The sequence below is a fragment of the Strix uralensis genome, chromosome 2 (genome assembly GCF_047716275.1).
Source record: "Strix uralensis isolate ZFMK-TIS-50842 chromosome 2, bStrUra1, whole genome shotgun sequence".
Taxonomy (NCBI): Eukaryota; Metazoa; Chordata; class Aves; order Strigiformes; family Strigidae; genus Strix; species Strix uralensis.
This window is the reverse complement of record NC_133973.1, coordinates 65058221-65080647: the sequence shown is the minus strand read 5'-3', so window position 1 is coordinate 65080647 and position 22427 is coordinate 65058221. Positions and strand designations below refer to the sequence as shown.

General features: G+C 43.1%; 1 protein-coding gene across 2 annotated transcripts in view; it reads left to right on the top strand.

Annotated features, from left to right (window-relative positions):
* The window catches only part of CRACDL (CRACD like), a 43304-nt gene extending 21321 nt beyond the window's left edge, over positions 1–21983 (top strand). Inside the window, exons 6-11 of one of the 2 annotated variants that reach the window (XM_074860957.1) lie at positions 429–497; positions 3693–3923; positions 6084–7698; positions 18444–18643; positions 20370–20502; positions 21330–21983. In XM_074860957.1, coding sequence (XP_074717058.1) covers positions 429–497; positions 3693–3923; positions 6084–7698; positions 18444–18643; positions 20370–20502; positions 21330–21472 — 2391 coding nt within the window. In that variant the 3' untranslated portion in view covers positions 21473–21983. Of the gene's footprint in view, positions 1–428; positions 498–3692; positions 3924–6083; positions 7699–18443; positions 18644–20369; positions 20503–21326 lie in introns of both variants that reach the window. The other variant, XM_074860956.1, reaches the window with a different exon arrangement.
* The last annotated feature ends 444 nt before the right edge of the window (positions 21984–22427 follow it).

Sequence of the window (22427 nt, the reverse complement as noted above, 5' to 3'; positions counted from 1 at the left end):
AGAAAATGCAGAACTAGGAAGGAGAGGATGTGTTTGTGTGCGTGTATGGGGATGCTGGGTTTTTTTTAGGGACTACAGAGAGCTGCCAGGCATAAAAAAAAGGCTGAAAAATCTGTATTCCCCCTTGAATGTGCTGATAAGAGAGCTCTCTTCTTTAATGTTTTTCTAGACTGTCATCAGAAAAAGAAACAGTAAAGAATTTGAAACTGATTTTTCTTTTTAAATTATAGTTTTGTTATATATTATTTCATTCTTTATCTGCATGTCTTACACTTTATGTTTGCAGTGTCCTTGCTAATCCTTAAGACTGTAGAGAAAAACAACTTACATCGTCAGTATCTGTGTGCACTTTGTGTAGATGGTTTCTGCAAGTATATCCACCTTGTTTGTCATCTTTTACTGAATCTCTTCCTCATTCCATCCCACAGTTCTCTGACTCTCACAAGCACCTTAGCTCTTTGAGTTTAGCTGGAACAGGCAGTGAAGAAGAAGAACAGGTAACTTTTGCCAAATGTATTAAGGGCCAAGCTATTATGCATAGTAGTTTTTAAAGAAATGTAAGACATAAATATTATTTTGTTGCCTGTCTGCTGCAAAAACCAACCTTGTATGTATGTAATTGCATGCCTGTCTGTTTGCTGTGCTTTTTTAATGCCTGTCCATCTAACATGAAAGTTATGATTATTTATCAACATAATTCTGATGCCAAGTAATCTCCCATTGATAATAATTAAGCCCTCTAGAATAGCTCATATCCTTTAGCAAACTTTACAGACATGATTTAATCTCCGAACAGGACCAACCAGATTTAGACACTGAAACGGTCTCCCATTTCTTAAAGACGGGAAATTGCACTAAAGGCTGCTTGCATTACACACATAGGATAAGGAAGGAATCTTGAGCCATTGGTAAAATCATGGAGAAGAATTTCAGAGGATCTGCCTCTGAAATCTGCCCATCCCCTTGCTTTAAGTACAAGGTTACCTCGCACTGGTACAGAAAGTGTTTGCCTGAAGGTTCAGCCTTCAGTCGGATTCTGGCTGTGAATTTTGCTGAAGTGATGTTTTCAGGACTTGAGTACAGGCAAATAGATGGCTTTCTTCAATCAGCAGCCAGCCGTTCTGGCTGATTAAAGGGTGGTTTTGAAAGGCTCTGAAGAGTCCTTTTTAGTTGTCCGCAGCTGGAGTCATGGTGGAAACAACACAGGGGGTAAAGGGAAAAGCGTTTTTTAGAAATAGGAGGAGGGGTGGAGGGGAACTGCAGAAAGGAAATAGAGAAGCCAGTCCTGAGCTGACTATTCCTTGGTAATTATGCAAAATGTATTTCAAGGCCAGCTGCAGCAGGGCTCAGCAAAGATTTCTGGCCACGCTTGTTAGATTCCACGTGAAGCTGTTTGAAAAACTGCTTATATGCAGCAAAATTTTAATGTTTTTAAAGAAGAACAACAGAACACGTGAAGAAGGTATTGAAAACTGGAGTAGGCTCACTGTAAATTTGTCCAGTCCAGATGCATGTTTGCTAAAGGAGGATTTATGTCTCCCTGTTGTTCCATTAACATCACTCTCTGACTCACTTGCTGACTCCTGAGCCGTGGCAGTGACTACATGGTTGCTCAGCTTTTTCCACATGCCCCATCATTTAGCTCAGAGCTCTCTTCATCCCAGTCCAGCTTCAGAGCACAAACAGAAAGTAGCCCCATCTGAAGGCTTTCCTCCCAGACCTCAGGGTCTACAACCTGGCATCTCAGAGAGATTAGCCCAGATTCTCGAAGTCAGAGGAGACCAGCTCGCAGGGCTGAAGAGTTTTACACAACGCAACCCTGAGGTTTTGGGCAGCAGTGACACCTTGCTGTGTCTTGGAAGCTTTCCTGGATGACAGAAGGAAGAAAGGGATTGCGACTGTCCCATCCAGGCTTTGAGGATGGGGCTCCCTCATGGCCCCCCACCTTGTGCCACTCAGCATGACCAGCTGAAGGACAACTGAGCCATGTGCACATGAGATTTGGAGAAAGGGGTCTGCCAGCCGTCCCCTCCTCCAGCAGGCTTTGCCAGAGCCAGACTTCGTGGGACAGGCAACTTCTGCAGCCGGCTCAGAGCTGGCATTCATTCAGGCTGCTGAAATTTAAGTAACAAACCAGATTCTTGATTTTCCAGTGTAATGGCCAACACTGAGTACTGCCAACGAGAAGGCATGCAAAGTTCTCGAGGAAAAGCAGAAGCCAGAAGAAAGGCAGGCAAATAATGATGTGCCTTGAAAGAGAACATGTGCTGCGTCTTTATCATGGAGCTGAAATGTCAATGTATTCACTGTTAGGTACTAATGTATAATGCAGCCACATATCGTTTGTTGTACATTAGTCATGTTTGAGTACTAGACTGCAGATATTGTAGAGTGAAAATTAATGAGAGCATCCATTATTCAGCATGGCTGAGCTGCTTTTTTTTTCTTAAATAGAAAGCCTGATCGGAAGCTGTGGATCCAGCCTCTGCTAAAATCAATGGGAGTTTTCCCCTGGCCATTGAGGAAGCTGTAGCAGGCCCTCACTACACTACAGAGTATCTTTCGGCTGTAGTGCATGAATGCAGAATTCTACTTGCAGAAAACACTGATGCTTTTTTCCCTCCCTAAATAAAACAAACACTATTCTGCTCTCCCCTTCTCCCATCCTAGTGCCTCAGTAAAATACCACTTCCAGAGAAAGTAGAAAGAAGAAGAAAAGAAGAAAGAAGAAAGGCTGCAGAAGAAAGCATGACAAAGGAGGAAAGCTTCTCTAATGAAATGAACTGGAATTTCAAGCCTACAAAGGGAGTGCTGTCACGAGTTGTCAGAGGTCATGTTAATGCCATGACAGATAGTTTGGAAGTATGTTTTGCCTGTTTGCAACAACTGAATCCAAGAGAAAGGAAGAACCCTTTTCAGAGTAATTTTTCACAAATTTTTCAGTCTCCTTTTTGCATCAGCCCTGGGACTAGGGTGGTTTTTGGTGAAACGCACAGGTAAGCTGGATTCCAGCTTCGTGAAAGTACTGCACCCCTTGCAGCATTCAGGAGTTGTTTCTGGATGAGTTATTGGTCTCTAGTGGGAATTGTCCATTTCCTTCCCCAGAATAGTCTACAAATTAAATTTTATATTTCAGGTAAACTCCCTAGTTATTTTGCAGATGTAAATACATGAGGAGAAAACACAAGCTGACTTAAGCGCCAATGCCATTGATGTTTGATTCTTTTGGTCTTTAGGAGGGTGTTGTAGAGTTGGAAGGGACCTGATGACATATGGGAAGCTAGAGATGCTCCAGCCCAGCATAACTGTGGGTAGGAACCTAGACACAGATGCTGGAGGACAGATCCAGAAAGGAAACTGGCCCTGTAGGTTCTGTAACTGAGTACTCTTCATAAATCTGTCTTCTAAAACATGCTGGACATGTATTTGTGTGCTTTAGATCTTCTCGTTAAATGTAACTTCATCCTTCCTTCTGGACAATATAGCATGATATTCAAGCAGCTAAAAAACCAGAATTGCTAACAACAGTACTCCACTGCAATATTAAGAAATGCAATGTATTTTAATGAGATGTCAAAAAGAAAAGGAGGCAACCTTAAAATGCCCATAAACATGTCCCCTTATTTGTAGAATTATTATTTTCATGTCTTTGTTTCTTTGTTTGATTTTGTATTTGGGGATTTTTTTTTCAGGTTACATTGGGTCCTTCTTCTAGATCTCACTCTACAGATGGTCAGCTGTTCCCTAGGCAAGGAAATGCTAAAACTGGAGCTCCCCAGATATCTGACAGTACCATCTCGCCTGCAGCCAATTTTGACACTCCACCTGAGCTTTCCTCTTGCTTGGATAATTCTGCTGCCAAACACAAACTTTTAATAAAACCCAGGAACCAGAGATCCAGTAAAATGAGAAGATTTTCTCAGGTACTTGTGAAAATAAACTGTCACCTTTGACACAAAACCAGGAAGTTCTTAGTGGACTTTGTGTTTCAAAATCAGATACGATAAGAAAAGTCAGACTGCAGCATGGGTATGTCATTGGGTTTTGATAGCTGTTATTTGATGAGGCTACGTATGTGGAGAAGACACTAGGAACAGATTAAATATTGTGAGTTTACTTGTTAATTCTTGATGCAGCAGTTTATGTAACAGTTTCTTCTTAAATTTACCATGCAGTACAGTTTAGAATCTTGTTTGTGATGCAGAAGTTGCAGCTGACTGCTTCATTTCTTACTTAAAAACAGTTTTTTGGAAAGTGTTATGATCAACTTGTGTACTTTTCCTAGTCTGAAAGATCCTGTAAAATTTTGAGTCTTTGAGAGAGTATTGATGGAGGAGCTGTTTTAACTTTCCAAATATAATTGGGCTTATATTTTCAAAAAGTACAGAAAGAATAAGTTATGACCTATTAATTGGAGCCAAATTCTGTACATTAGAACTGTTCTGAATTCAGCCCTCTCCCTGGCCCAAAACTTGTAAACCATTTATGTGCACTACAGAGGCTTAAAATAAATCTCCACAGGTAAAAAAAAAAAAGTTGTATACTATTAAAAAAAACTATTAAAAAGTGTATACTGTTAAAAAAACCCATTTTTAAAACCATCCTTCTGAAACAACATTTATCTGATTCTTTGTCATATCTTATGAAGAGCATAGCTTAATTCTTCTGCCTTCTCTTTTTAGAAGTAAAGTTTGCAGATCTTACTACAGTATTTCCACCTTATTGTTTGTGGTTTCTTTCAATATTTTAAATACTTTAAATCCATTAAATTGGCTTGCTTAACACCAGGAATATTATTCCCTCTGTCTCTAAATATTACTTAGCTGATACTCTGTATTTTCCAAAATTTGTGAGTGATCTTTGGGCTCAGTAGAGCACCTCTGCAAGCAACACAATGATAAGGCCAGTTATTTAGAACAGCATGTAAAGCAATAACTCACTGATCAAACCTCCTCTTCCATTGTAACATTGTTACTGAAATACAATTGCTTTGTCCAGTCTGCCTATGAACTGCCAGATGACTGAGGCCTCCTGGTTTTCCATGGAGAGCATTCACGTCTTTCAATAACACAAATTTTTATGTTTTCCTGCCTGACTCTGCCTGTGCACCTCGCTTCTGGCTAACTGATGTCTTCTGCTTTTATGTTTCTGTGTGTATGGACTGTGAATGCAGGTGGCATTGCAGCTCTGTCTTTGCAATTGCACATGCAAAACAAGAAGTTGGAAGAACCCTAAAAGTATCTTCAGAGTGCAAGTTTTGTCTTCTTAGAATTAGGGCCTGCATCCAAAATAGGTATTTACCCAACAAACTACAGTGAATCAGTGAGCTAATATAGGCACCATATGAAAAGGCATATTCAGCAGTTTAATAATGTGCTTTCAAATAATCCTATATATTTAGCCAGTCCTTGCCCATAGCTTAATCACAAGACCTCACAGATGCATATATAAACTTTTATCAAATAGTCTCACTCTTGAAAGAAAAAGAAGACTTTTACACAAAGGAGGCAAGGCTGTAATGCTGTATGGCAGTGGGATTAGGCAGAAGACTGCCATATGGGGGTAGATACTCAGCTGGCATAGAGTGTCATAACCGGATGGACTTGTTAGGTTTTTGCTCTTCCTTCTGTGTACCCTTCCCTCTTCAGAGTCATGCAAGAATGGGTTGTTTTATTTTTAATGCTAGTATGCAGTAGCAAGATACAAAGGGACAGATTTTTCTCTTTCAAGTGCTGCTTTTTGCCCAAGAGCAACACAACATATCCAGTATGCTCTGGTGAGTCAAGTGCCAAGGACGGTCCAATGGCCATTGTTTTGCTGAACTTCCCATCTACAAAGTCATGAAAGCACTAGTTGTGCAGAAGGAAGTGTCACTGATTGCTTTTATGTTGGTTAAATACATTATTCCAGGATCTGCTTAGATAAAAAAGTATCCCATATGTAAGGCTACGAAAACAGCGAGCTCAGCATTGGAGGCAAGTATTGCCTTCCTCTCTAAGATCTTGGTTGTAAATGCAGTGATGAATAAGAAAAAAAGTAAATCTGTACATGGTGATGGAGCTTTCTGAATTAATTTCTTGCAGAGGACCCAGTCTGAATCTCTGACTGATTTGAGCTGTACCCCAGAAGAAGAAGAGGATGATGAAAAGGAGATGCAGACAGACTTGCCAGATGCTGTATTCAAACCCAGTGATCAAGAACTGCCATGTGGCACAGCTGCAGCGCAGGATGTGGCTTCCTGGCCGAAGCCCAGAATGCCTGAGGACCTTCCCCCTGCTTTGAGACCAGCGATGACTCAGCCTACTTCTGAGTCTGCTGTTGTACAGGAAGCCCTGCTACCAGGGAATAAACCAGAGGGCTGCCAACCAACACTGGAAACAACGTGTGTGAAGTCTGAGTCCTCACTGCTGTTAGAAGGCAAAGACTCTGCAACTTCTTCCTACTCCAGTCCAGACAGAGAAGTACAAAAGCAAGAAGATTCCTTAGAAGCATCCAATCTGTTGTCTGGGGATGTGAGCGATGTGTCAATCAATATTTTAAATCAAGAAAATAAGGAGCTTCCTCCTGTGCTTTCAGTAAATAAAATACCATCTGAAGAAGATATTTTGATTAGTAAGAATAGTACTGTTTGTTTGGAAGGGTCAGAAGAAAATATGCAGCAGGATGATCAGATACCTGCAGAAATGCCCTGTAATAAAGAGGCAAAGAAAGAGGTTGCTCTATTGTCAGAGTCCAGCAAGCAATTTTCCATAGGTTCTTTCCAGCCCATGGACTTGTTCCATGTTTCACGTCCTGCTTCCTCAACACGCATGGGATCATCTGCTTCCTGCTCTCTAGAGAAAACAAAGACTGCGCAAGAGGCAGCTGCCTCTGGTAAGGAGAACAGTCAGTCACTGCTCCACAAGGAGGAACTTTTGGGGAAGAAAGCTGAAAAAGCAGCCAATGAAGTCAATGCCTTGAGAAAGTTTTCTGTCTCCTCTGCACGGGAGAGACCAAGGACCAGAAGCCTACACTTCCCAGAAAGATCAGAGCTGGAAAGCCCATTAAATACCGGATTCTTCCTGTCCAAAGCAAAGGTCTCCTTGAGAAATGAGAAGTGGAAAGAAGACTTGCAGAAGGGATCAGATCTGGAGGAGGGAAAAAGTAGCAAGAAAAAGCAGGCTTTGTTGCCAGAGTCCAACCCTGAGAACACAGGCCAACCTACAGAAATTTTGGCTGGCTGTGTTTCTCCGGCTGTCGATGTGGTACCAGTGCCAAGTGATTCTTCAGTGATATCTCAGAATCAGCCAAGCTGTGAAGATAAAAGTCCTTTTCAAGTGAAACTTAGATCCACCTCACTGTCCTTGAAATATAGAGACAACTCATCACCAGAATCAAAAGGGATTAAAAGATACAGTACAGAGTTTAATTTAGAAAACGAGGGATTGACTTCCTTTCTAAAAGGTGATAAGGCACAGATCAAAAAAACAGCCGATACAAATATTGGTGATTCTTTAAATGAAAAGATCAAACCCAAAGCAAAATCCTCTGAACAGCTTAGTAGCAAACCTCCATTGCCTAAAAAGCCAGCCTTGCAAAACATAACCATTCCAAATGCTACTGCAAACAAGGAGAAGCAGGATAAAACTATTCACTCTCCTGAATCCAGAAATGAAGATAGAGACTTGGAGAAAAAGTCAAATCCTTGTAAAGTGCCTGGTAAGACTCCCAATACTTTATAATAAAGTTACCCTAACTGGCAAGAAATGACCTTACCTGTGAGAGAGCGTGAGGCAGCCCTGTCATGTCAATCACAACACTGGTGAGCGCGAGCTTACGGCTCTGCCTTCAGCGATGTTGCTCTCTGATTCTCCCTTGCTGAAAAGATTATTAGAAGGACAGCAGGGAAGAAGCAGCAGACACAATAAGATATTTTTGCCAGTGATTTTTGCATTTCAGGGCATTGTTTAAAGGATATTCAAAGTGACACTCAAAAAATAAAGTGCATTAGCAAGTATTGTGAAACGGAAATATCAAGCCACTAAGTGTCCCCATGCAGTATGGCAACTCAAAAGCCAGGAGCACATATTAAGTGCAGTGCCCTGCATGGGATGAGTGACTCAGACCTCTAGACCTTCTTTTTCACCATAGCATTGAAGCAGAAACAGTAGTAACTGCCTGGCATGCTCAACACGCCATTTATTTATTGTCTCCTGTGAGCTTTGCTTATTCATTTATCCATCTTTATAATTACTCATTCCTTGTTTAAAAACAGAAATTAACTACCCCGCAGCTTCCTGGAGTTTAAAGCCAGGATAGACTGCAAGATTGTGTCTACTGCAGATTGTTAAATTTCACCTTGTTGCCTGTATTATATAATTGGGTTAGAGTTTAAAAGAAAAAATCAGTCCTCTGGAGACTAACATATTGTGTGCTACAGGCAGAGAACAGAAAAGACTGGAAGTGGCACCACTGTCTGAGGTCTTTGCAACAACAGTAAACAAGTTAGGTGAAGTACACTCAAGTAACTGGAGGAGGAGACCTCTGCTCTTCACTTCAGAGAACAGTCAAAATGGGAGAAAAATCTTTAGGTCTTCTGATATGTGGGAGAAACTTCTTCCCTGCCCTGAATCTGTCCGGTCACGAGTTTGATGTTAAGAATGTGAGGAGGAGATGTGGGCCAAGCAGATGAAAAGGTTTCTTTGTGCCATTGCAGAGCTCCCCTCCATGGTGGCTCTTCTCCAGTTGGGGTCAGTGTCTGAGCTTCAGAGTGGGGGAACACCAAGCCAAAAGAAGACCTCAGGACACATCCTACAGTTATCCTGTAGGGTGACGAAAGCCTCTTCCTGTCCCCAGAGGCAACCTGCTGACACCCTGAGTGACAGCAGATTCCAGTTGTCATCTGCTGCAGTATTACAGACATTTTTGCAGGGCTCTGGCCACATTTACAGTTTTCTGCTCTTCCAGCGGCCTTAAAGGAGGGGGTTCATTGCCCCCACAGCTGGACAAGGCTATCACAGCTGTCTGTCCAGAGCCTCCCTACATCCTGCGGGCAAGGCACTTTACCTTTGTATAATTCCAATGCTCCCTTTAAAGGTATGTTCCCCTCTGCCCTGCCCTGAGGAGTAGTTGATTATTTGTAGTGACGCCCAGATCTCTGATCGATTGAGATTTTGGGGAGGGTCATACTGGGAACAAGCGAGGAGGAGACCTAGCATGGTAGGGTTGATCTGGCAGAGGACAGAGGAAAGCAATGGCAGTACCCGTGCTCCTGCGCACAGCCTTTCTTCACATCCCTCTTGCTGAGTGCCAGGGTGCCTGCAGCAGGAGTGGGGCTAGAGACAGTGGGTGCTGGAGAAGGGGGAAGGGGAAGAAATGGAGCTGGGCAGCACGTTTGTCCTCCAGGGTTCTCCTGTGGCTCCTCAGCCCTGGGGTGAAGGAGACTCCTGTCCCCAGGATCAGGACTGTCCTCTGCAAAATAGGGTCTGCGGGTGAGAGCCGTGCCCTGGTGCCCCTGGCAGGGATGCACACAGCTGGAATTTGAGCCTGGGGCTGCAGGTTGAGGAACCCTGTTTGGACATGTTCCTCTCCACCCAACAGTATTACACCAGATCTGTATGGCCTGGGGTTGTATAACACAGTGGTTCAGATTGGTCTGCGATGGTAATTAGTCTTCTTCCTTACCTGCTGCCCCACTGATCTCACTGTATCACCTTAAGCAAAGCTGCTATGGTTTTCCACGTATTTCCGGCTTTGAGTTGCTTGGTAACGAGTTCTGATGTGTGGGCATGCCAGGACTCTTGAGTTTAATTCTAAATACAAAGCAGTCTGCTCCAAACTGACCTGAGGTCCTTCCTACCCCACTGCAGACCTTTCTCCTTGGACATCTGACCAAGCATCTCCTTGCGCTAAGTTGCCACATCAACCTGAGCTGGCTGCCTCAAGTCACGGGTGAACGAGGTGTGCCCACCTCCTCTGATTGCCCTCGCACCACACCAGCCTTGGTGGGGAGATTTGCACAGTGACCCCAAATGTGATGCCCCTCTGTGAAGCATAGCAGAGCCACAGGACGCAGTGAGGGCTTAGCAGGGCAATACCCCTGCCCAAACATCATTTTAAGCTCTTCAAAATGTTTGCCTCGGCCCACTGAGTCGGGAGCATGTCTGCAACTGCAAGCAGGAGAGATCTGACAAGCACGATCAGCATGGCCCTTCGTGGATTGCATGGCTTACCAGCCACCTCTGGCCTCCTGCTGGGATACCCACTTCTTATTTTTATCCAACTGCCCTTAATTCTGACCACCGACCCCTCTCCTAGTTCTTGAGTTTATCAACCCTTTTGAAAAGCTGTGGTCACTGTCGGGAGGCACTTTATGTTGTCAGGGAGTTTCTTCCCACTGCTTGTTGGGAAATCCCTGCACTGAACAAGAAGACAAACCGTGAAATGGTGATGTAAGGGGGTGCAGTTCCCTTCTCATGTACACTCATCTTGAAAAAGTCAGTTTGCTGTGTCATGGGGTAAGCAGGAGCAGTGTTGTTCATTCAGTTCAATTTTTAGCTTTTCAGCACTCCTGTACCAAAGGCAACAGGAGGGCTGGTAGGATGCTGTCTTTCCACCCCGGGTGAAAGCAGCACCCCTGCTCTCCAGTTTCTGGGGAACAAGCAGGAGATTGCTTGGTCTCTGTCAAGCTGAAATGGCTGTGTGAAATCAGTCACCCCAGGAGGAGTAATTTTTAAGTTTCTGGAGCTAAAGGCACAAGTCTTTGCAAGAATTAAAAGGTTAAGCTGTGTTGTTTGGGGTTGATACACTTTGCTATAAATCCTGCAAAGGGCAGAAACAATTAACATATGCTAACAGGTTATTACAAGAGCAAAATCATAAGCAATACCTGTGTGAATGTGCATATTAGGATATATAAAAATCAGCAACTGAGGAGCTGTAATCAGGAGACAGAAAAGGAGCTTGGGGAGGGACAGTGAACGTAACTGAACGAAATTGGTGTGTATTGTCTGGCAGATACAGGCTCTGAAATGACAAGAAAAATGTTTCTCTCTACATAAAAAAAGACACTGCTTTAATGCTGTCCTGGCTACAGCGGAAAAGAAAGCTGTCTTTTTTTTTTTTTCCCAAAGAAGTTGCTTTTTCAGTTGTGTCAGACTATTTTGCAATATGGCTGTTTTCCAGCAATGAAATAGACTTTGATGCAAACATAGCAGTTTCCTGTGTAAAAAAGACTCTCCTGACATCGGTGCTATAGATCCAACCAAAAGTCAAATACCTTGCAGAGCAGCTTAGAGAAGAAAGAAATGTCAGAAATACTTAGCCAAATGTTTTAGAATAGCTTTGTCTAAATTTAAGGAATTGGGTGTGTCCACTGGCACAAATGCATGTAGTGCTTTAATAAACAAAGGAAAATATATAGGCCAGGATAGACTAAACTCCATATGCATTGGTAAAGCCTTCCTTAAAATAACTCGTGTTTTATAAATGAGCAAAGGTACAACAGTGTGGAATTAAATATGCATGCATAAACAGTGTTATAAAAAAATGACACTGTTGTATACAGGGGGTGTTATCTCCCTATGTAAAGTTGTTTGGATTAGTTTGGAGTATGTTTGCTTTTAAAATACGCAGGGAATCCACAAGTTAGCTTTGCTTGCTGTTAGAGGTATGACTTTCAAAAGGCTCTAATATTCTGCCTCTGACCTTTCGCCTGCACAGATGTATGTAAAGAGCAACCACTCTTTGCAGTCCTTGCAGCCATAAGATGATCATTTTCAGGTATGAAATTTAAATGTTGTAAAGAGCCTCTGCTCTTCAGTTGCTCTGCAACTAAATGTGTGCTTATTACATTTGCAAGTATTACCAAGCTGGAAAGTCTTTGTGAGCACAAAGGCTTTTAGATTTAAAGAAAACAGGTACAGTATCTGAGGTCATCTCTAAAAAAAAATAAATCAATCCTTAAATCTCAGGTGATGTTTAAATATGTCTTTGCTTTAGTTATCCATATAAGCAGCACACACACCCCCAGATACACTTGAATACACTGAGTATATCTGTCTGTCAATACACAGAAATAGGTATGTATTTCTCTCTCACTTTCTCTGTGTGTGTATAAACCAGTGCACAATAACAAGTCAATCACAGATCTCCTTTTGTACATAAAGATTCATGTTTTATCTTCATCTTACTGTTCACACAACCAGTCTGACACACATTAAAGGGTAATATCCAACTATTAATGAGAAGTGTACACATTCATTTCCACAATATGTAGGCAGAAGAAATTTCATCTGTAAGATCAGAGCTTTAGTCTGAGGAACAAAAATAGGCTGCTTTAGTAAGGTACTGAAGGAAACAGATACCTGCACTTAATGGGGCTGGAGCAGGGGAATTTCCCCCCTTGGGGACCACTGAGGCAGCCAGCCCTGCTGCTGTCAGACCCAGTGGAGAAGAGCTTGGGTGATTCTGATCTGCGGGAGGGAATTGAGAAGGTGGCTATGGCCTTCAGGGCTTATCCTCGGTGGTCAGTCTGGAAGCTGTAGAAGTGATGAAGAACACAGACAGAGCGGCTGGTCTTGTGACTGTCCATGTGCATTTGGTGGCTGGGGGAAAGAAGGGAACAGAGGTCTTCAGCAGCCTCTCTTCAGCAGAAGACCTTGGCAGCCTACATTAAATGCTAGTTTTAATACACGGTGACATTATGCACAGAGCGGCTTTTTGGCTTGACAAGTTCTGACCTGGTATCTTCCCATTGTTGGTGACTTATCCCAAGGGGAAGAAGGGGCTCACTTGTCTTTCAAAAAGCCTGAGGCCAAGCCAGCTCCAAGGAAACCAGGGAAAGATGCAATCACAAGGTTAAAAGTGAGTGAACAAGAGACAAATTGCTGCCAGCAATATCCTCTATTAGCTTATGAAGTTATTAAGTAATGAGTTGAATAGCATATTGTTTAAAATAACATGTTGTAATAAGAACTGAAGAATATGATTCAGATTTTAGTTTTATTCAGAAAATCTCCCAAGTGTAACACGGAAGCAAGAGGCTCAGCCCTGATTCGCTGGAGAAGTGAAACACGGGGCATTTGTGGTGGCTGTGGCCTGTCAGACTCACAGCTTCTGACGGAGGATGCCACTGCTTGCGTTTCATAATATGCTGTCTCCCTAAAAGTGGCATTTACCAGCTGGGAATTGTTGTACTAGCTGCTGTGCACGTGACATGCAGCAGAAGCAGGAATTAGATTGTGCTTTTGCGTACTTTTGGTTCCACCCTGGCTATCCGGTTCCTTAAATGCTGTGCTTTGCCACGTGGTGAACCATAAAACCATGCAGACTACCTCATGACCGGATGAGATAAGACAGGGAGGACTTGCTCAAGGCGATCAGACAGTCGTTGAACTGAGGGAGATGTGTGAGCAGCACTTCTCTTGTGAACAGTTGCTTCCTGAGAAAGCTTTTGGCCTCTTGGTGCCCCTCAGGGTACCAGGAGTTTCATAGGAGAGTCTCAAATCACCTTAAACTGCCGACTCACTTCACCGTACTATCTCCTGGATTACTTCACCACCTTTGATCCTTCTGGCTGGAACAATGGTGCATGATTACTGCCAAGAAACCTTCTCTAGTTGGAGGTGGGAGTATGTAAAGGACCTCTGGGCAATGGGAAAGATAATAAATAGTGAATATGCCTCTTCTACCCCTTACAGTAATTCTGGCTGACAGATGAGGTAGCAAATCCTGTATGAGTTGCATCTGATGTTTTTTTGCTGCAGAGAAGGCATTTCCCCTGCCTTGACTGCCTGCTTGTCTTTCTGCAGCAAAGACTCTCACAGGAACAAGGGCAAAACATAATTGCTTAAAGAAACAGGAAAGCCCCTCCCAGAAGCAGATCAGCTCTTGATCCTCTGTAGGTGATAATACTCTGCTGTCCTAAGTCAGGCTCGTACAGATACATATAAAATCTTTAAGATGATGATAAAGAGCTTTTGTTCCCTATGATCACAGGGGCATTCTGATACCATCTCTTACGGGATGGTACTTGGCTCTGATTTGGCTGCCTTCTAATTGGCATGACTAGGATGTCTGGCGTCTCATCAGGGAGAATTGTCTGAAGAGCAAAAGTGTTTGATGCCTTCGTTAGAGTATCTGCCTTACGAAAAACATTGTTGTAAGAGCAGCCTGCAGCCATACCACTGTGGGACTGGGAACCCTGTTGTGCTAGGCAATGCACTTCAAAATATCAGAAAGGTGAATCCTAAGTCCATGAGGATGACAGAGACATAGGAGCACGGGTAGCACTAAGACCATTACATGTAGCACAGTAAATAGAGCCTGGGCATAGCAATCATTTTATCGGTGTTGATTGTGTGGTGGGAGCAGAGGAGGACCAATGTGCAGTTCAGTTGGTGTTTTCAGAAATCTCCTGTGCTGTGACAGGGAAAATGGGATAAAACATAAAGGGTGCTTTTGAATCACAGAGACTAAGAAGTACATCACTAGCAGCTCCAAGACAGAACCTGGGTTCCCAGCATCATGGGAAAGCTGGTGGGTGGATTGAAAAGGGTCTTCAGGTTAAAGGTATTTATTGGTGTTTGTGAGCACTGAGACTTTACAGCCAGAGAAGAAAGGTAAAAAGGTGGTGGAAAAGGATGCGTGTGGTGGTATGTCCGTAGCTGTACTGTCAGAGAAGCAGCCCAGTCTTCTCTGGGCTGGCAAGAGGCCTGTACACAGGGGGAAAGGGTATGTCTGATGGGATGGATCTACAGGATAAGTCCAGCAGGGCACAGGGAGGCTTCAGCGGGGAAACATCTTCAAAATACTGAGTGTAACTGTTGGATAGGTGTTCATTACAGGATGCTAGGAAAATGAGTTGACTAATTTGGATAGAAGGTAGCTAAAGTGAAAAGCTACTTTATGTACTGTGTGAGGGATCCTCACCTCTGAGGAACACTAGACGTGATGATCACCTTTGGTAGTGGCAGTCGATCTGTGTGTCACAGTAGTGCTTTGGGAACCAATGAAGTGTGGCACCTGGCTTTGCTGGGCAGTGCACTAACAGGTCTCGCCCAAATTGCTTACGACATAAAAAGGTGCAGATGGGTGTGGATGGGCTAAAGGGCAGGGCCTACAAGCAAAGGAGGGAGTATGATGGCAGATGCATTAGCAGACATCACATCAGTTCAACTGTGTGCATTTACTTATGAAGCTCCTAATGAAGTTTGTCCTAAGATACTCAGAGAAGATGGGTTAGCAGTCCTTGAGCTGCTAGTTGTTATCTTGGCAAACTGCAGAAGATAAGGGAAAGCTCCAGAAGGTGGCACATCTTGAAAAGAGGGGTGAGATGAAGAAGAGAGAGAGGGAGAAGGGGTGTTATGTACGACTTAACTTAATATGAAATACTTAAAGGAATAATTGAGCTATTTCTAAATGTCTACAAGATAACAAAGGTATAAGTTCCAGCCAACATGACTTGGTCAAGAGCGGTCAAATCAGATGATAACTGGTATCATAGGGCATTCCTATAAATATCATGACATTCCTCTAAATACAGTCTTGGGGAAGCTATTCACTGGGTTGATGCAAAGCTACTGAGTGTGCCAACTAATGATTCACTGTCATATCAGATGGTGGCCATCTTAGGTCTGACATTATTCAGTATATTTAAGGACATGGGTGACAGAACTAAATGTGTGCTTAGTACGTTTGCAAGTATTACCAAGCTGGAAAGCCTGTGGGCACACTGGAGGACAAGAATAGAAATCAGGGTTATCTTAAGTAGAAACATAGTTTGAAAATAATATTTTCACTACAAACAAGTAGAAAGTTCTGTTACGTGTGCAAAAATAATGTGATGCGCAGATACAAAGGGGGAATGGAATAGGGGAAGTAACACAATCTGGAGCTCATGAACTAAATACAAAACAGGAATAACATAATTGTCTGAGAAACTCATAATACTGACTGATGTGTACATGAGACCATCTCAGGTGGTGGGGTAGTCCTTCCACTTCACCTGAGGTAGTCCTGAGGTAGTCCTTCCACTTCATCATTTCATCTCATGTGCTATGTGCCAGTTCTGAGCAGTGTATTTTGAAGAAGATTTGGACCAAATTGTGACAATTTCTACAAAAGCAAGAGTGATCTAGAGAGTATGACAAATCAGAAAAGTTAAAAAAAGTAGGGAAAACATGGTCTGAGTCTTCACATGCATAAAAGGCTGCTGCAAGGAGCTATGAACAATCTGCTCGTGTCCATAGTGTATAGGAGAAGTTAAGGGTTCAAATTAGAGCAAGGAAGATTTAACTTACCCAATAGGGAAAAAATCGAGTAGAAAAAGGACACCCAAGCCACAGGATAGGTTGTCTAGGGAGACTCTGAGATCTGTCCCATCTTTGGAGCATTTAAAGAACAGGTTAGATATATAATTCTCAGGAAACAGTTTATGTGAAATTAATCTTGTAACTGATCTTGCCTTGCAGCTGAAGGATAGACTAGATGACATCTTGAGATCTCTCCCAGCCTTATTCTCTATCATCCTGTAAAATTAGACAAAATGAAGTGAGGGCAGACAGTGAAGATAAGGGAAGAAGATTATGGGAGAAACAGCTGTTGGCATGGAAAGGCAGGGCATAGGTAGGATGCAGAGTATTGAAGTAGCTTGCCATGCAGGAGACAGGGAGGCTCGTTCAGCATCCAAGGGCCCTGCTTTATCTGCGCTGCATTTGCGCAGCTGGACTTTCTGACTTGTTTCTGTCAGAGGTTTCCCTGCAGGATCCCATGAGGTGAACGTGAGGGGAAGTGCAGACATCAGCTGGCAAAACATCTTGCTTTGGCCTTAAAGCAAAACTTGTGCTTTCTCTTTTTATGGTTTATACCTGACATAGGCTTTACAATAGTTTCTTGCTCAAATAGCTAGTCTGTCTCTGGTGAGGTACAGCAGTGACTTGAGAAAATCCCTGAGCAAAGAAAGTTTGTGGGCTTTTATAATGTGCCTGAGTTTGCAGACTCCAGCTCTTGGGAGAGCATCATCCCTTTCATCTCCTATGCCTTTATGAGGCATCTCAAACGTGCCTTCAGAGACATTTGCCTGCTTTCCTGATCGGGGCCACGTTCCTCTAAATTAGACTGTAGCCCTCCAGAAACGTGTCTGACAGCTCCATGGGGTCCTGTGCTGGGTGGCCCAGCTCTACGCCAGCACAGCAGCTGAGTAATGCTTCCTGGCTGGGTCTGCCTCCTCCTGAGTCCCTGAACAGGATGCTGACTAGGTAACAGCCCCCTTTTCCTAGGGGCAGGACTGTGCGTGATTTGAGGATGAGAAGCTTAACTTCTGCTCTGAAGTAGCCTTCTATAAATTTGGGTACATTAGTGGTCAGAAACGGCTGGGAAAGGTTAAATCATCTTTCTGTATGGCTCTAGCATGGCTCTAAGAGTGTTAGTACTATTCTTGTTCCTCTTTTAAACCATGCATAGGCTCTACGTTAGTTGGAAAACTGAATTTTGGGTGCAGCATGAACCCATGAAGCAGAGAACTGGGGTGCAGGAGCCAACAGAGGAGCTGAGGCTCTTCTCTTGATCCAGTTCTGCTCACCGTACAGACAGGATTTCCCTTTGCAGAATGTTTGAATAGAGGGTATTTCCCTTCCCCATACCTCTGAATACTGCTCGTCCCTGGGTAGCAGTTGTGAGGACAGCAGCATAGCACTTTCGACCCTTTACTGTCAGAAGTGCTTTTATTTTCTTGTTTTGCTGAAATCTCAGTTCTGGTGGAGCACGATGAGAGTGACTGGCCCAAACAGAGAGCACGGTCAGTGTCAGCAGGGATAAGTGAAGGTAAACCTCACATCAAAAGACCGTGAATTAACCCTGTGATTTTAGCAGTGTTTCTGTGTGTTCAGATGCCACAGACCATTGTGCTCGGTCACCCACAGCACCTGCAGGCACCAAGGGGCTGTATGAGGGAGGCTGCCCCTAAAGGGGTGGAAGGAAGACAGGAACCAGCCTAAGGCATCAGCTGCTGCTGCCTGGGCATGGGAGGAGCGGAAGCCGAGGGCAGCCGCCACGGGGAGGGGGTTGCCTTTGCAACACCATGGTCCAGATGTGTCCAGCTTTGAATCGGCTGCTGCTTGTCTCTTAAGAGGCCACAAAGCAGATGGCAGGAGAGGGCAGAAGGGGAAACCTTGGAAAATCGATAGATTAATGAAGCTTGATTCATATTTCTGCATCTCTCTCACTTGAGGGCAGTGACACTGCGACTCTAATCCAACAAAGGTGCAAAGCATTTCTCACCAGTAGAATGGTAACTTAAAACAGTGAGCACTGGAAGATTGCTCTCTGGGGATCAAACTAAACAGAATACCTATTTACCCAGGCTGGTCACACGTCCTGGGACCAATCGGTGTATTGAGCAAGTGCGAGCTGAAGCTAATTACAGCTCTTTCATATAACCATGTACATAAATAATCTGTCAACAGAGAGAAGCGTGCCTTCCCCTGTGGCTGCTGGAGACTCTGGAAGAGATCCTGACACTCCCGCAGAGCCAGCCTGGATTTCCATAGCGAGGCAAAAGCAGAGGGGCATGCAGCAGGAGCAGGAACTCGACAGAGAAAAACTTGTGGCTCTGGATGTTAAGTCAGATACAGAGAAACAGAATAAAGAGAAGGAACAAACAGAGGTACTTACAGCACAAATTTGTGATGCTTTCGTATCACCTTCCTGTAGTACTCTTTGGATCTACTACTATATTACCAATCATGCCATAATGATTACAGATACTTAATGAGTATAATCATAAGTAACAAAGACACTGCTCAGAAATGTACAGCTTCAGAATTCTCTGATTATTCAGATATGTAATTTTATATCTCCAAGAAATCCTGGAACTATGCGAAGTGTGTAAAATTCCTTGGGTGCCCGATACATACTTACCAGATCTAATGTGTGTATTGCATGCTAAAATACCCAAAATGAGGTGCTAAACTGTACAGTTTCTGGTCTCTCTCAATACAGAAGGAATACATCGTCTTTAACTATCCTTCTAAGCATAGCATTTCATTGAACCTCCTATACCTCCTGACTGATTTAACACTGAATGAACAGCTCGGTCCCAGAAGCTCCTAGGTAACAATTTTTAGAGTCTTGAGAAGTGAAATAGGATAAAAATAACTTTTGCACTTGCAGACAGTGCCAGGATATAAATTCTGGTTCTCTGTATATGGATAACTCAGCTGCCCATGTGGTGCCATGGAATGTGGGCTAACGCTGCCTCTTCAAAGATCCCATGCAAAAGAGGGTGATACCTGTAGCAAGTGATCTTCCCAGATGACAAAGCTGCACCAGCAGAAGCACTTGGCATTAATCCAGAATACTAACAAGGCTTCCCTGGTACTGGGCTAGCTCACGGAGGCAGCAGCCTGCAGGTGCTGCCTGTATCGCCTCCTGCACAGTAAGAACCCTGCACTGATGCAGAAGCATGTGTGTCCTGTACTAGTGCAGCATTCCCAGTGCAAATGGCCTACTTTCTTGCTTCAGATGGTACTGTTAGAAACCCAGATAGGTAGCTGTATTATATCGTGGAATAAGAGAAGATCTCTAGATGATGAAAAATAGCAGTGGTTAGATTAACAAGAAATAATACCTAATAAAATGTCTAGGCAAGATTATGAACTGCAATAATGCTTAACGTTGTCATAGCACTTAAAACACCAAGGGTTTAAATGATCCCAAAATACTGTTTCTGTGTCAGAATAGGAAACTCCAGATTTTAGCTGGCAATGTTCCCTAAGATTCATGCCATGCATTTTATTTCCCTATATCAGCTGACAGAGGAACATGCCAAGATGCTCCTGACTGCAGCGTGTGATGCTTGGTGCCACTGTACTACTCCCACTTTCTCCTTCTCCCACATGGCACCAGGCACTGTCACTTCAGGGTAGTTTTTGATACTGGCAAGAAAATCCATTGGAAGATGTGTTCGATTTCTTTTTTATGGAAAATCCATTTACCATCAACTGTCCAAAAATACAGTGCCCTAAGCCACTAAATCTGGGAGGTGGAAGGGAAACATGAGAGAACAAGGCTGTTTCCAAATCCTGTATATGTTAATAAGGGTGTGCACAGGGCTTGGAATACATTTTGCACTGAAGACTATAATAACCTACTCATAGTTACCATTATGAATAAGAGGTACAGAGGGATAGTTTTAATTTGTAAAGTTGAGTATCATGGATGCCAGCGTGAAACCACTGGAGCTTTCTGAACAGGTATCAGCTCAAGTGACAGGATTGGGACCAGCGTGTGATGAGCGCGCGTGGTTTTTGGACTGTGACAGGCACCACATCCGCTCCCTTTGCTTCTCATTCTCTCTGCATTACTTGGATTTTATCCCTTTCCGTGCCTAGGGGTCAGTGAAGCAGCCATGGAGCAAACCTTCACACTTGGCACCTAAAACCACTTCTGAAGAACAGAGGAAAGAGACAAAGTCTGAAGTGAAGGAGCCCCTGCTGAGAACCAATTCACTGTCACATGTCCCAGGTAGGAAACAAAATGCTTAAAATGTTGGCTGTTATCTCACAACCTTGTCAGAAGAAATCCTGCTTGAGCGTGCTGGAAAAGGATCAGGGGTTAGATCCTAATCTCTTCCCCAGCCACACATCAGCAAGGGCAAACTGTTTTCTCAGCACTCACGTCTGGGGTTTTTTGTTTTGGTGGCATATTCTTTTGACCACTTTGATTACAGAGTAGTCAAAACTCATGCTGAAAGAAATGTGAACCGAGAGCGCTAGGCCATTTCACAGGACAGGGTCCCAAATGCATTATCCTGGTGTAAAATGTAAAATGTATGCAAAATTATTTTTAACAGCATTCAATTTTAATGTGGTTTCCTCAGCAAGCTGGAATGATGTGATCACAAACTGTCTGCCCATCAGTCCTCCTACGATAACTTCGAATCTCTTTGGTAAATTAAAATTTGAAAGAAGGACAGAAGTTTTGGAGGTAATGAAATACCTCTGAGTTGGGGGCTGGGTAAAGGAGGGGTCCACAAATGAATGCTCTTGCTAATGAAAAGACTCTCTCTTCTTTGGCCTGGGTGTTAACACAGGGCACGGCAAGGAATTCTGGTCATTGTGTTGGTTTTGGTAAATGTAGGGACCAAAAGATACTAGTGATGAGAAAAACATTGTATTCTTTTGAGCACATAATGGTTATTTCCTCAATAACATATTGCAGAGAAGCTTGCATGTGAGATGTAAAGATTTTCTACCATAGGGCAGGGCATGGGAAGTTTTCAGTGAAAGAGCTAGGGTGTACAGCTGCACAGCAAGCAAACATAAAATGTCCGTGTGTTTTATTCACAGTAGCTCCATCACCAGCCCTGGTGGATAAAGAGGAAATACACCACTTGAAGAAAGCCAGTAATACTGCTTCTGATCAGCCATCGTGGATGGAACTGGCCAAAAAGAAGTCACAAGCTTGGAGTGATATGCCACAGATTATAAAATAGAACGATGCAAACAAATAGTATCTTTCATAATTAAGTCAACTACTTAACTGAACTTCTACAGACCAGCTAATCACAGTGAAGAATCTCTTGATGCAGGAGAAGGGTTTTATTATACATCTGTGGAGAAAGTGTGCAATAGGTGCAGTCAAAAAGTTTACCTTCAACTTTGTAGCAATCAGGATTCCAATGGCAACGGATTACTTAAATTATGCTAAAGACATACTTTGGAAAATAAAACTTTTGCCTTACGTATTTCCTGCGTTTTCTGCTTTTAATGATGTTTGCATCAAAACAGGATCTTTGCTAAACTTTGCTGAATTTCTGTTGTTGCTGGAAACTTCTATTTGTTATGGTTTTCTCTGTTTACATTTATAAATTGTGCACTAACATCCTGATTCTGTTGATGTGTTTCACTGGAACCGCCCAACACTCTTTCTGTCAAAGCTGTTTGGCCCATGCAGGTATTCATGAATAGCTGCTAGTGAGTACTCCATTAAACTGTCTTGCTTGAGCTGTGTGTTTGCCTAGCTGAGCCAAGTGGTCCAGTTTCTGGGCTTAGATTATATTTCATGAGGTGCAAATAAGCACATTTTATGTGTGACCACAAATAAAAATTCCTCAGCTCCTTCTGCAAGCAACCTCAGTTGCACAATGTTTGCAAGCAGGCGAGCAGTGAGAAAACTGAACTGCAGTTGGAAGCTCATCAATGCCTTCACAGTTACTTTCCTACCTGAATTTATCTGGTTGCAACTAGTTTTCCTTTATGTGAGATCATAATTCCTAATTAGGAGGATAGTATTAGTAGCAATGGACAATATGAATTTAGTTAAAAAATAAGAACTGAAAAGCTTTTACCTGGAGTCCAAACTGAAATGCTGGGAAAAACTGAACTTCACTGCAGTGTCAGCTTCACATGTCACCCCCTACATAATCTTAATTATTCTCATTAAAACCC